The 14,667-nt window shown below is 29.8% G+C and overlaps 1 protein-coding gene across 1 annotated transcript; it reads left to right on the forward strand.

The window, feature by feature from the left end:
* The first annotated feature begins 3,215 nt into the window (after positions 1-3,215).
* LOC148311210 (uncharacterized) lies at positions 3,216-11,247 on the forward strand. The gene is made up of 3 exons (XM_088256892.1): positions 3,216-3,247; positions 7,735-7,879; positions 10,701-11,247. The coding sequence occupies exons 2-3, from the start codon at positions 7,739-7,741 to the stop codon at positions 10,842-10,844; spliced, it is 285 nt and encodes a 94-aa protein (XP_088113018.1). The 5' UTR covers positions 3,216-3,247; positions 7,735-7,738; the 3' UTR covers positions 10,845-11,247.
* Positions 11,248-14,667: the final 3,420 nt, after the last annotated feature.

Here is a 14,667-nt window from a genome sequence, read left to right on the forward strand (position 1 = left end):
TTTCATTTCATCTCTTATCAATAAACATGGGCTTAACTTTAAGAACTAACTCATTTCTTCGGTTATTGAATTTTCATCATTATGCATCTTAGGCGCGGATAATACAAACAATGATAAAGTTTTTCTTTCTTTTTGAATTAGCGAAATCGAAAAAAAATCGTTTTCTCCCTGTTCTATTAGAGGAAATAGTTATCACTAACTTGCTAGTACGTAGTAAAATATTTCAATATCACTTAGCTATCTGGATCTATGTAAAGATAACAGTATTATACATAGTTTCATATTATTTTGAATGACCGTGCATTTTATGTTACAATAATTTATACAAAATTAATATTTTTGGATTCAAGGCTCTTTCGGTCTACTGTAATATGCGTACTTTAGCTATGGTAGGTATTATCGATGTCATGTTTTGTCTTAAAACCTTGCTTATTATTAGACCTACGTCTACAAGATGTTCAAGTCCATTTGGAAAACAAAGGGAATATAATATTTTAAATATAGCTTTCTGCTTCTTGGTGTATATTCGAATTTATTTCTAAATGAATATTATTTGTTAATCCCATAACTTTAATCAGCACAAATGGTTCTTGGCACAAATGCTTAAATTTAGGCTATCATGCACGTTTTTCCGGTTCGATTCTCAAAAAGGTGAATTTAAATTCAAATTTCTCCATACTATCCCTAAAATATATACATAATCTGTGAAACATGTAGGTATTAATAAATTTCTATATACTATCCTTAAAATATATGTACTATCAGTGAAATATGTATTTAAAAATTTAATCATATATTTGATTTGTTTGATTCTCGTAAATATTTTGATTGGACCATCCTTTATTCGACAACTATTGCTTGATCATTCGAGGATTCGACTGCTACTAACAAAGTCTGATAAGGTAAATAAAAAATTTAAGCATTAATTTTCGAATGCTACTGATAGTAAAGAAAATATCTTGTTTTTTTGGGATGCCGTATTTTATGAATTTTTAGATTCATTGTAATTTTTATTGTGACTTGTTGTAATAATTTTTCAATGGTTACATGTTTAAAGGCTTTCAAAATTATCGTCAACATAAGGGAAAAGGGGAAAATTTACGCCTTTTTGTTTTTAAAATCTCAGATACTTTCATGATCTTAAAATTATTCAGATATCAAGGAATTTTATAGGACTTTGGGACGCCAGGTTACCACAGTTAATAATGGTGACTAGTCCTCATTAATCGGAATTAATGGAACCATTTTTTATGTCGTATACCTTTACATATATACTGTGCTTACAGTATGGTCTATCCGTGTACGGTAAATATATGATATAATGCATAAAACTCACATGTATTGTGTACGAACAAATAAATCAGGTAATATTTTTCATAGGATGACAATTTTTGCGGAGAAAGACGTTCATCTTGCCAAATATTGACCATGACGACATTAAACGTTATGTGATATTGAAATAACGTTACAAAATTTTCCCAAAATATCAGCTAATAATATGTCAGAATTAAAAAAAAAGTGTCAGAAAAAACAATGATAAGCTTTCAATATTATTTTAAACTTTTAAATGTGTTTCTAAGGGTGGATTTTTTTCCCTAAAGACATAATTAATGAAACATTGGTTACTATGGTAACAATATTTATTATTTATTTATTTATTCATACATGTAAAGATATTCACAATCAAAAGACAAATTATAATTAAATACGAAAATAAAAATCTATATGGTTCAAATAAAATAGTTTTAAAAAATCTTCTAAAAACTCATGTAACGAATCACCGTACTTACGAATAATTTAGGCAAATAAAATTTACAAATACCTCTTATGGGAAATATAATTACGGCTAGCGAAAAAATGTTCTTGTGAAATTTTAAATCACCTCATGTTAAGCTTTTCGGGCACGGTTAGAAATATTGTCATTGTTTACGTCACTGACGCTAGTTTACAGTCGCCGCCATTTCCCACTTCTTATCAAGGAACCATGATGAAAAAGTATGACGTAAATATTTTTAATTTATTTAACTTGTCAGAGGTGCTTGATAAATTAAAATAAATTGAAGCAAATTATAACGCCTCCAGAAAAAGATGAATAGTTCAAATTTCATATGTTTTTATGTTTATGGTAACACCACCACACACGAAATTGTATACAATTGTTTGTATTAAAATTCAAGCTTTTGTAATTGTTTTGGAACGTATCTTGATCCACCTGATGTTGCCAGCCTGACCGCAGAATCAACGTGCGACTGCGTGTGACACTAAACAGAAGACAGAGAGAAAGTTGCTCCGTGTGTGGTGGTATTAAATTCTCGCCAGGAACAGATACAGGGGAAGTAAGGAGGTATGTTGTAAAGAATGAAAAGTAAAGAATAATCGTCGTTTTTTTAAACAAAAACATCCAAATTTAAATAATTTCCTATCTTATTTTATGTTATAAGTAACGTAATGTTATGATAATTGCCTTAGAACAGGCGCTTTTGAAGAAAATATTACCTTTTTACTGACGTTGTATACACATCCAAAAAGGTAAAAAAAGAACATGGATTAACAACAAAATAACGATGAGATGAAATGAATAATTACTCTTTGGTTCTTATATATGTATAAATATTGGTGGTGAAAATTTTTATTAGTTAAAATACAAGTAAAATATAATTCAGTACTTGAAAAAATGAAAGATAGTTGGCATTTTCATTAATAATTTACATTTTGGTGACAGCTGTTTTGCAGTCACATTTTTTGAATGCAAACATTAAAAAATTATTCTTACGAGTCAATAAAAATCTTCGTAATTTTCTTACTTCGTTATTTTGTATGTAAATATAATAATTTCATTATTTACATTAAACTTAAATAAGTATTTTTATTTCAAGTAAGATATCGTTTATAAAATTCCTTAAAAATAAAAAAATTAATGAATGAAATTAATTCGTCTTTTATCGACAAAATCCTTTCTTTTCTAGGTAAGTATTCCGAGTAACTTTTGCGGGATGGTTTTTCAATGCTTACATTGTTCCCGAGATTTCTAATTTTAGAAAGAGTCTTAACCTTTTTACAAGAACCTGTTTAAGTTGTACCACGTATTTAATGTAGATGGACCTCAAGTCCGATCTTACAGATACACGGTCATCATCATTTCTTCATAGCCGGGCGAGGGGGTGGGGAGGAACGAGGGGGGAGCCTATAAAGTGGCTCTTCTAAGGGGCGCCGCTAATAGTCACAAGAAACTATCCTCCTTAAACAGGTAAGTCCAGAAAACACATATTTATAAATAAAAATAATTTGAGTAATTTGAAAATTATTTATACATGAAATCATTTATTGTATAAATGAAGTGCAAATATTGTATAAAAAATGATTTTTCCTGTTATACGCTTGTCACAGTGTTTTTTTTATTCAACGAATTTTATGTGCTTCGGTGCTAGAAACAGAGATGATATTTTTTCTGTCGGAATGAAGAAGGTTTATTTTTTTATGGTGAATCTACCGGGACCATGGGTATTTTCGTAGGAGCAAGACGTATTAACCATTGTATTAAGGATAGTATATATTCAACAAATATTTACTTGGTTATTTTTGTGAGAAGTTCATTAATATTTTTGAAAAGGTAGCCAAATCCCCTTCTAAAACTTTTTTAATGTATTCTTTTAAAAAAACTTAATTTATTTTATAATATTTATCTCTGTAGTTTTTGGGTTTTCACATTTACTCTGTTACTTTCAAGGAAGCTTAACTTTAAAAAAATTGTGCGTTTATTCTTCGATTTTTTTATGTTAAATTCCATAAGAGTCATATATATGTACCTCGACTCTTTTGGTATACCTGCCTGCATATACAAATGCGATATACAAATATATTGCATGCATTTTTAAAATACCATCTAAAATAAATTTTTCGTAAAATATTTTTTATTACTTTTAAATTGATTTAGTGTGGTACATCAATTATTTTCTTAGATATCCGAACGGTGAAATAAGAAGTAAATGAAAACTGAGATAAGATAGAAAGGAGTGTTGAGATGGTTTGGGGATGTGTAGGGAATAAATAAAGGGTGAAGCAGATTTTAGGTGCGAATATGGTTGAAAGTAGAAGTTGAAGAAGGCAAAGAGTACATAATATGATCGAGTTCACCGAGTGTTTGAAAGTGAACAAGGCAGAAGTCAAAATATGTGTAAGGAAACGTATAGATGTGGAAAAGGTAAAAGGAATAAAATACAAAGGAATTTGCCAATATAATCTCAATATCTACCCGTGAGGGTATAGTTTGTTAGTAAGTTAATTATTCTCTTATTATTTAAAAATACATGCATACTTTAACGCAACTGATATATTAGGTATGAAAAAAAAACACTTCATAACACTTCAATGTAAAAACCAATAAATTTTATTTAAATATCCTAATGTTAATCAAATACTTTATTTAATCGATATTTTCTCTTCCTAAAACTTTCAAAACGCCGAGAAATAAATCTTTTCTAGCATTCAATTTATTAGAAATTGTTTTAACACTGTCAAGTGTCTGACTGATTGGCAGATTTTAAACAGGAATATCCTGTTTTTTAATGTATCCATTACAAAACTATCCAGTTTATAATTTCATTAACAATATAATAAAGCAAAGCGCTTATTAAAAAAACTAAATTCAATAGTAAAATAAATTTAATAGTTTATAAACATCAGATTTATTCGATCGGAAATATATATTTTAAAACAATCGTTTTCGAGTTTTGTCATTAAAAAATTATTTCAAATAAGTTTTCCATGAAATTTGACTTTTGTTATTCATTATAATATTTATTTATTTTTCAAGCTACGTATAATGTACGCCAAATAATTCAAAACACAAATTAATTTATAAATTAAATACTTCATAGTGAAGACGCAGACTCAAATGACAAATATTATTCTTTATAATAAAATTTTAATCGTTTATGTATACATTAAAATTCCCTGATTAGAACAGACAGAGGGCAGAGAATTTTTTTGAGAGATTCTTTTGTATAATCAATAAAATATAATTCCATTGAATAGCATAGTTAGCCCTAGCACAAAATAAACATAAAAACTTATTTTTAAATTTAGTATTTTATTCAATCTTCATCATTTTTATATTTGTGAACAGCTCCATTTAAAATAATTATTTTACTCATTATTTTTGGTTTGATAACAAGTCACAATATTATTTTTTTTCATTTATGCTACATCGTCATTTGACAAAATATTTATAATTTAATAAACTTAAGCAAATCTTTCCCTTTTGGTGGTGTGTATTTACCACTCGACTTTGATGTCTTCAATCTCGTCAGAAATACACCATTTTGTTATTTGACGACATTCTACTTTTCAGATAAATTTTGTTTATTAGCCATAAAATCTTCTGACGTTAGTATCGTAACTGGCAACCACAAAGACTCCGTTCATCTTATTCAGTCGTAAATAATGTAGCAATAATTGCATTGTTCACGATGCGGTTTCAGATAGCAAAATGTTACAAATGAAAGTCCATTCTTTGAATTCAACAATATAACTACCGTGCTTTATTGTATCATACATTTGACAAGTAAAAGCATTTACTTTATGTAAGATGCATGATATCATTGTGTTTGATAATTAGCCTTGTTTTATTTTTGTGATTCCATCAAGATTTCTCCTCAAAGTTTATATCACTATCATAATTTAGACGAAGAAGTCTGTTGAGATGACAATAACTGGAGTCTGGGTTTAAGACCTGTCATTTGCTTGTTTGAGTGATCGCTTTATACACTCTTTAACATTTACCATTCTACCCATTATTGATAACCACATTATGTTGAGATATTAATACTAATGTTGAAATATCAATAAATATCTTACAATTACAAAAAATACGGTTATAATTTTAGTTTTTAAATATTTTAAAAGTAACGATACGTTTTGATGCACGATATATATATTTTTTTAATTTAGAAAATGTTAATAACTTATTATTTCAATTTTGTATCCAAAAAAAATAACTATAAGTTTTTCTTTAAAAAAATAATATCTTACACTGAAAACAAATATAAGATTTGAAAGATTTGATTTAAGATTTTCATAAAATAATACGGAAATCATTAAAATGTTTTTAATGATTTCCGTATTATTTAATGATTTCCATTAAACAGTTTTTTTCATGATTTAGAGATTAATAGTTAAGTTCTCAAATAAATTAACTTCTTTTTATTTAAGCATCAGTTTGTAAGAAATGTTGAAAATGCTAAATATTTATTTAATCATTTAGCTCTAAGTCTTTCTTCTTTCTAATTTTTTTGTATGAATTATTTGCCCAAATTTATTTAGCAAATCATTGAATCATTACATTTTGTATTAAATTAAAAGTAACTTCTTCTCTTTATGCAAATATGTTGTCGTCGTGTTGACAAAATAAACCGTTTCATTGTAACACTTGTATCAAATTGAGAGCATGTGACTATCGTTCCACTTCGCTTTATTTGCAATTGAAATGAAAAGTTTTGGGATCAAATTTGCATGGACAAACGATTGGACAACAATTCAAACGTGCCTCGAATGCATTGTGTGGCTTAAATAAAGGTCAAAGATAAACAAAATGGTATTTAAAAAAATAATAAAATAATGAAAAAAATACATATTTTTGCAAAAACCGCTACATAAATACACATATTTTTCATTGACGTTTTTCCTTGAATTTTTAATGTATAAATATCCTAAATTAATTTATTTAATAAATAAAACATATATTTCTTTGCCAATAATGATATTAAAGCCTAACACTTTTATTTAAAATATTTTGTAAAGTTATTTGATTAATATTTTAAGTAAATAACAACGAAAGCGACAAGGTGGAAGTTCAGCATATCTCATAAATAAATTTATGTTTCTACATTATAGATAAACAAACTACTAATGTAAACTTTGTGAAGTAACATGTTTTTTTTTTAAATATTTAAATAAAATACTTTAATAAGACCACTTTTGAGTTTATTAATGCTTACCCAACAAGTTATTTTTACATCAATAAACTCAAAAGTGATTTTATGATATTTTTTTTAATTTTTAAATTACTAGTGCCTTTGTTTAAAAAAAACACAATGCTTACGTCTGTGTCAACGTTAAGAATATATTTCGCTTACGAACTTTTTGATTTATTATACATTCTGTAATAAAAAAAATTAAAAAAAAACTAACTAACCATCACGCCGCTTCCCCACAGGGGTAGGTTCTTCCACGTTCATGCATCTCCTCATACATACCCGCCGATTGTTACGACTCCATTCATAATACATTCTGTAATAATAATATTAATAGTCGTCCGCCTCCGTAGAGTAATGGTCAGAACCCTCGCCTACCGTACTGGAGGTCCCGGGTTCGATTCCCAGGGGTAGTCAAATAAATATAACTGAATTTTTCACTTTTATATTTATTCAATATTACCCTGGACTGGTACCTGAAGCGGAATGAAGATCACCTTTCCTTCGTGTGTTAATGATCAAAAGAACACTGCGTTTATATGATGCGCAGTGCCCTGTGCACCATTGGGTGCGGATAAGGGTTTGAAGAAGATGAAAAAGAAGGAATAATAATAATAAAAACTGAACTGTATTCTCTAGCTTCTTCTTCATAATTTATTATCACACACGTTATCCACTAAGTGTTCGTAAGTCTCTGATGAGAATCAAGTAAATATTGACTAAGTGTAATAAACGTTCATAGTTTTCCCCCTTTCCCTTACAGCAAGATGAAATTCCTAGTGTGCCTGTTTGTGGTGGTAGCCGCGGCTTCAGCCTTCCCCCAGAGAGAGGGAGCAGCCTTCACCAACGAAGCCATCATGCAAGCCCAGAACACCTTCCTCATCCCTAAAGATGCTGAAATCCAAAACGTAAGCCTGCTTTAAATAAATAAACATTTAGTAAAGCTCCTTTTGATTATCTTTTATATACTGAGTCTCGCACATTATCGCTTTGGTATTTATACCCATTAACACATTTTTTAATACAAAATTAAAATAAAATGTTTGATGATGTAATCATGATTATTTTTTAGAAAATTGTGATTTGGGTGAATTATTTACATAGTTAAACACAGTCACAATTAAACTATTTTTTTCACTTTAACCCTACAATATGTCTCTGCTAGTCTCTGCCTGCAAAAATATGTAGCTCAAAGACCATATGGCCTTTATTATGTGCCGAGAGAATAATGATAATAATAAATTTGGACAATTTATATAGCGCCATTTTCGTAAAATACTACCTCAAGGGCGCAAGAAATATTGCCATTGAATTTTCTTTCATTTAAATTGAAAAAACAATTTATTACGGCCGGATTTTAGGAGAGACTCATTGAAAAGGTAGTATTCACATTACTTTTACCTTCTGATAATGAAAAAATCTCTTTCTTTTATTACGCAAGAAAAATATAAAAAAATATAATTAACTTTGATTCAATATTTGGCACCCTGACTTATTCTTCGTAAAACAGTAACGTTTCGAGAAAATCCGGTTTTGCGGTAAAATAAACGACAATGTAGATTTTCATATAACAATTTATCCTGGTGTGTTTTTTTCCACGTTTGTGGGCTATGTGAGGATATTTACATAATTTCTTAAAACTGTGACATTATGACTTTGTGAACAAACATAAAAATAGTGTGAAAATATCTAAAGAAATATAATGTAAAACTTTATTATGCACATAGAGAAGATGAAGTAAATACATATTTGTAATAGAAAATCAGTAGGGTTATCGAGCTTTTATAATTATGTCATTATTTATAGGTACCTATGGCCAAAAAAAATTTATGTAAACATTTATGGCTTGAAATACTGTTTTTTCTGTTAAAAATATTGTAGGTGAATCAATCTTTTCATTGGTAGTTTAATATTTAAAGTTTCATATTAGTTAAGGGTTTTCATTTTAATGTATTTTTTTTTGTATTGAGGTGTCAATAATTTAATATTTAATTTTTTACTTTATATTATGTTGGTAGCCTATTTATTTGATAAGAGGTTAAAAAAATGATAAATTTAAAACTAAAAAACTAACTAACCATCACGCCGCTTCCCCGCAGGGGTAGGCAGAGAGAATAGAGCGCCACACCACTCTGTCCTTGCAAACATTCTTCGCCTCTTCCACGTTCATGCATCTCCTCATACATACCCGCCGATTGTTACGACTCCTAACCTGACCACTTTCAAGTATTTGGCATACCTGATCGTGCCATGTTTTTCTCGTCATGTTTTTTTAAATGATAAATTTTTGTAGGTAATATTACAAAAATCAACTATGCTTATAAATAATATTAAATTAATGCCATTTTATTAATCTCACGTTTTTATTCCTGGAATAAATTTAGTTTAATATATACATGTACTATATAACCAATAAATGAATCAAATATATTGTATGTGAAATACATTAAGTGAAAGTCGGCACTTTGATTTATGATAGTGATAATTTTTTGTAACGGATGGATGTTGTAAAATAAATTTCTCAAAGTTATTTGCTTGACATTTAGAACAATTTGCAATATCTCTTAAGGAATTAGAACAGCTTAATTATACCTGTCTATAGAATGCATTATTAGTATATCTTCTTTATTGGTTTCATACGTAGCTTTAATTAAATTGCAAATTAACTCAGGGGTGAATTATAATAGTATTTTTGTAATCCTTACAAACAAAATAATATATTATAACAGCACTACTTATTTGTGATTTTATTGGTACATAGATGTTTATACAAAAAAGTATTATTTTTATACAATATTTAGGTAATATAAGATCCGTTTTTCAAAGGAAATATTACATCTGTTTTTACAGGAATTTCGATGTAAATTATGTCATTTTAAAAATCAATATAACCACCTATATTGATCACCATTACTAAACAATCAAAACAATATCTCAAAAGCACTAAGGACGAATTCGTTTAAAATTAAAATAAATATCATTATTTGCGAATTCAAGACTCTTAACTATGATTGATAGCAAGGTTGAGAGTGTGTACATAATCTTGGGTTAAGAGTACTGAATGGTTTTGTAATTTTATAAAAAAATCATCAACCATTAAGAACAAGGTTGAAGATGTTTTGAGATGTTGCAAAATTACCTTGAGCATGTTGTACAACTCTCAATCATAGGATATTTGCTTAAAATATGTTTATATAAAATTCTTGTTCAACTTTTATTGTAGTGGGATAGGCAGAGAGGATGGAACGCCACACTGTTTTGTCTTGACATACACTCCTCGCCTCCTTCACATCCATATATCTAGTCACACATGCCCTCCGATTTCGAAGACTTTTGACACCGCCAGATTTTAGGTTCTGATTGATCTGATCGTGCCAAGTCTTTTTCGGTCGTCCTCGTTCTGTTTTCCCTCTCACATTCGCCACATATATTTTCTTAGTCATTCTCTCATTATACGTTCGCTCCACATGTCCATACCACCGTAAAGAACTCTTCCTAATCTTTTCAATTATTTCTCGTTCCGCCTTAAATTCCTTTCTTATATCTTCGGTTTTAATTCTGTCATACAATGATTTTCCACACATTCGTCTGAGGGAGCGCATTTCAACAGCTTTCAATCTGCTTTCATCCTTCTTTTGCCAGTTCCATGTTTCGCTTCCATACATTAGTGTCGGTACCAGCATTAAAATATCCCCCATTAAAATTAATGTTTTTTTTTTATTTTTTCAGGTTCAAGAGGGTATCCAGCTTTCAGCTCTAGAGTCAATCCCCGGAAACCAGCGCATCGATCTTTTCGAGATTCTTGGAAGCCAAGTTCCTCGAGAAGTCATCAACAACCTCCAGGGACAGATTGATCAAGTGGGACGCAACTAAAACTCCAGCGGAATATCTTATACTGTACAAAATGATTTTTGAAGCCGTCTTTGCACAATGCTTATTTTTTCATTTGGTATATACCAATGAAAAAAGGTACAGAGCAAAATAACAATCTTTCGAATATTGCACGCAAAACTAGAAAATCTTGTACGGTTTTCTGAAAAATTTAAAGATATATTTTTGTACACTATTTTATAAGAGTTTTCTTCAAGAGTGCATACAATTTAATAAACTGTGATATCACGATTCTATGTATTCGTGATAAAACTCTTCAATTGAAATTCACCAACATAACAAGTGGGTGCACGATGAAGATATTTTCCCTTCTTTGTAAATAGACCCCTTTATTTTCCCGTGTTACTCTTCGACACAAATAAACTTTTTTTATACATTAATAAAACCTTTTTTCTTTCTTTATACATACAGCGGTAATAATGGTGGGATATTATATTCAGGGAGAAAGACTTGAACCCTGTGGTATACCAGTTGGATAACAAAATTGTTTTACACATATAATAGATGATATAGAAGACTCAAAAAATATTTCATGAAACCTCTTAAATTAGTGAATACTAATTTGTAAATAATATGTAATTCTGTATATCAACTAATGGTTGTTCAGATAAAAGAATAATAGATATTTATACAATCCTCAAAAACAGTTTGTCGAAATTTAAATAGACGTACAGAAAAGAACAAAAACGATTGAGCTGAAATCTTTTCTGAAAAGGGAGTCTTGGTTTCTTTGTTCGCATTAGTCACGCGTATTGCATAATAGTCTTACATTCACGGTAAAGTGTCTTCAGAGTATAAAAGTAACATTTGAATTCAAGTCTTGCTTCACGTAAGCATTAAGTACGGCCCAGCTTCGGTGAAAGTGGTTTGCTTCAACTTCGGCCATCGAACCGCGCTTCTTCTTCGTGAACCGGTTGGTTACAAAACCAACAAATCACTATCATTTGGATGTTGGACACAATTATAATTGGTCTTTGAATATCACAAATCCAATGCGAGAAAACAAACAATTTGCTTTTTAATGAGTTTATTTTATGAGGCATTGCAAAGCGCTCTGCACTGAGAACTGATGAAACCTTCAAACATACCACATATTCTTAAATCGAAACAATACATAAATAAAGAGTACGACACAGGCGAAAATAAGTATAGGTGGCAATAAATATTTCAAGTAAATAAAAACAAAGATTACAAACGATGTATGATAGATGTTCGAACGGTTAAATAAGAAAAGAATGCAACGCTGAGATAAGCATTTTCGATAAAATTAAGAAAGGTGTGTTGAGATGGTTTTTACATGTAGAACGAGGAAAAAACGGTTGTTGGAAAATGGAATAGAGAAAGACAGAGGAAAACTAGGCATAATAAGGTATGTCAAATACAGGAGTCGAAATAATCGGCGGGTGTGTGAAATCGAAATAATGGGGAGGTGCATGAATGTGGAAGAGGCGAAGAATGTCTGCAAAGATACAATGGTGTGGCGTTCTATTCTCTCTGTCTACCACTGCGACGAAGTGGTGCGATGGGTAGTTAGTTAGTTAACATTACTGTTAAAAAATATGAAAACTCATCAATAATAAAAAAATAACAAAGGAGCGAAAATTCAATACAATTCTTCTTCTTCTAGTCCTTATTAGCACCCAATGGTGCATACAGCACTGCATCGTATTAAGGCAGTGGTATCTTGATCGTTACTTACATAATGGCAAGGTGATCAATGCTGGGCTTCAGGTTCCAGTCCAGGGTAATAGTAAATGAATGTAAGAGTAAAAAATCATTAATATTTATTTTAACTCCCCTGAGAATCGAACCCAGTAGTTACTTATGTTTAGACGAGCTACAAATATGATTGATATATTATAAGCGTGTATTTCTTTTTATATTTATATAAAAATCAATCAAACTTTTACTAGAGAAAGTACATAAGAAGTAGACGTGTGTCGTTCGTGAACGAAAGGATATCTTAACTATCTGTTCATATACGCTGATCGAGTGATGTTCGTTGACGAACGAGATGCATTAAGTCATTGATTATCAGATTAACGAATAATAAATCTGGTCACTGGCTCACTGGTCAAAATAAATATCCAACAACGACAAAAAATTTGGACAAAAATGTGAGGTGTCTTTTGGAAGTCATCATTGATTTAAAAGAATAACAAAATAACCGAAAAAATACATTATTAGATTGATCCGGTCTTGGTGTCCGGATCACTTTGGTGAATACAGATCCTTTTGTACAGATCTTCTATATAACCGGATCTTGCCCACCACTAATGACACAAGAGTGTATTTAATAAATAATTATAATTTTTTAACCTTCAGGAGATTTCATTACCCTCATAGATGGTAAAATTGGTAGTTAATAATTTAATATTCTCTAACAAATTCTATTGTAACTATGTGCTTCCAGAAAATCAATTATTCTAAAATGGCGCTATATAAATTACCCAAATTTATTATTATTAATATTATGCTGTATAACTTTTCGCAACCTTTCCAAAGTCAGAGGCTATTTTCGCATCTTCTGAAAACTTTCTTTTTGTGACGAAATTTCGCGGAATCCTTTTCAATATGCATAAACGAAATCCTTAATGTTCAGCTGAACTTATAATACTTTAAATAACATAAGTAAACAAAACCAGTGTTGGTATTCCATTGTGGCAGCAAAGAAAATCATCTGATGACATGTATTATAAAATGCAGTAACACTTTTGCCTGACAAGGCCACTGTAACTTATATCACACATGGAAATGTTACGTTTTGTTACGTGTTATACTGTTATAGTCGTAGCATGACATTTTTCAATACTTACGTAGGCACCTTCTTCATTGTGACAGGATTATATTTTTCAACTGTTTTGAAATCACTTAATAAAATCATTTTGTAAATATAAATCTTGAGGTAAATATTTATATTAGCATCGGGTCACCTCAATGATATTTTTAGATTATGACAAAGATATTTTTATTAGGATGAAAGAAAAATTTGATATACGTCTCATTTCCTGTAACCAGAAATACAACCATTTTTATAGTGAGAAAAAACGTGTAAAATGGGGTTTGAAAAAGCGATAAAATCATGTAAAAGCCTACTAAAATCAACCATAAATGCTGCCGAGAACTAACACACGAAAGAAACGTGTTAAAAATAATATTTATGACTTCCGAAAAATTCTGTAGTGTGGTTGTCAATCATGGGTAGAATGATAAATATTGCACATGTATAAAGTGACTAATTAAACTAGCCTATGACAGGTTGTAAGCCTAGTATATACCCTAATTTCTGTATTCTTCTTCATCTGTGTTGAGACATTGAATGTAAAAATATACAAACTCAGATTTATGAACATGGACTTGAACACTCCCAAAATATTGTAAATAAAATTACTGGTCAAATTATAAGCTTCATAAAAATAAAATCTTGTTTTCAAGCATTTCCCAGTATATGAAATGATTCGGGAAGGTTCTTGCATACTTACAAGAAGAGCACGTATAACCATGTGTCGGGTGGTTAGTGTCGCGGACTCTTAAGTCAGAGTTTCTCGGTTCGAACCCGCTCCACGACAATTTGATACCTATTTCTTATAATGAGCGCCTAGGCTCACAGAAATAGTATGACATTGAAATATTTGTGTATATAATAAAAAAAAAACAAATATTTCTCTTTTATTTAAAAAAAAACACTAAAAGCTAAAAAACGAGAATCTTTAATTCTGAAAATTTTCTATTTTTATATCAGCATATTTTCCTTTTTGAAATACCCTATGGGAGAAAATCTGAACTAAATCATCTAAGAAACAAA

This window comes from Brachycentrus maculatus, unplaced genomic scaffold (assembly GCF_059751285.1).
Source record: "Brachycentrus maculatus isolate JH-2025_06_01 unplaced genomic scaffold, ASM5975128v1 h1tg000069l, whole genome shotgun sequence".
Lineage (NCBI taxonomy): Eukaryota > Metazoa > Arthropoda > Insecta > Trichoptera > Brachycentridae > Brachycentrus > Brachycentrus maculatus.

Bases quoted from the DNA above. Each gene is read 5' to 3' on its own strand.
- LOC148311210 (XM_088256892.1), top strand. From the start codon at position 7,739: ATGAAATTCCTAGTGTGCCTGTTTGTGGTGGTAGCCGCGGCTTCAGCC. The intron at 7,880-10,700 runs GTAAGCCTGCTT...TTATTTTTTCAG, and splicing joins AAGATGCTGAAATCCAAAAC to GTTCAAGAGGGTATCCAGCT.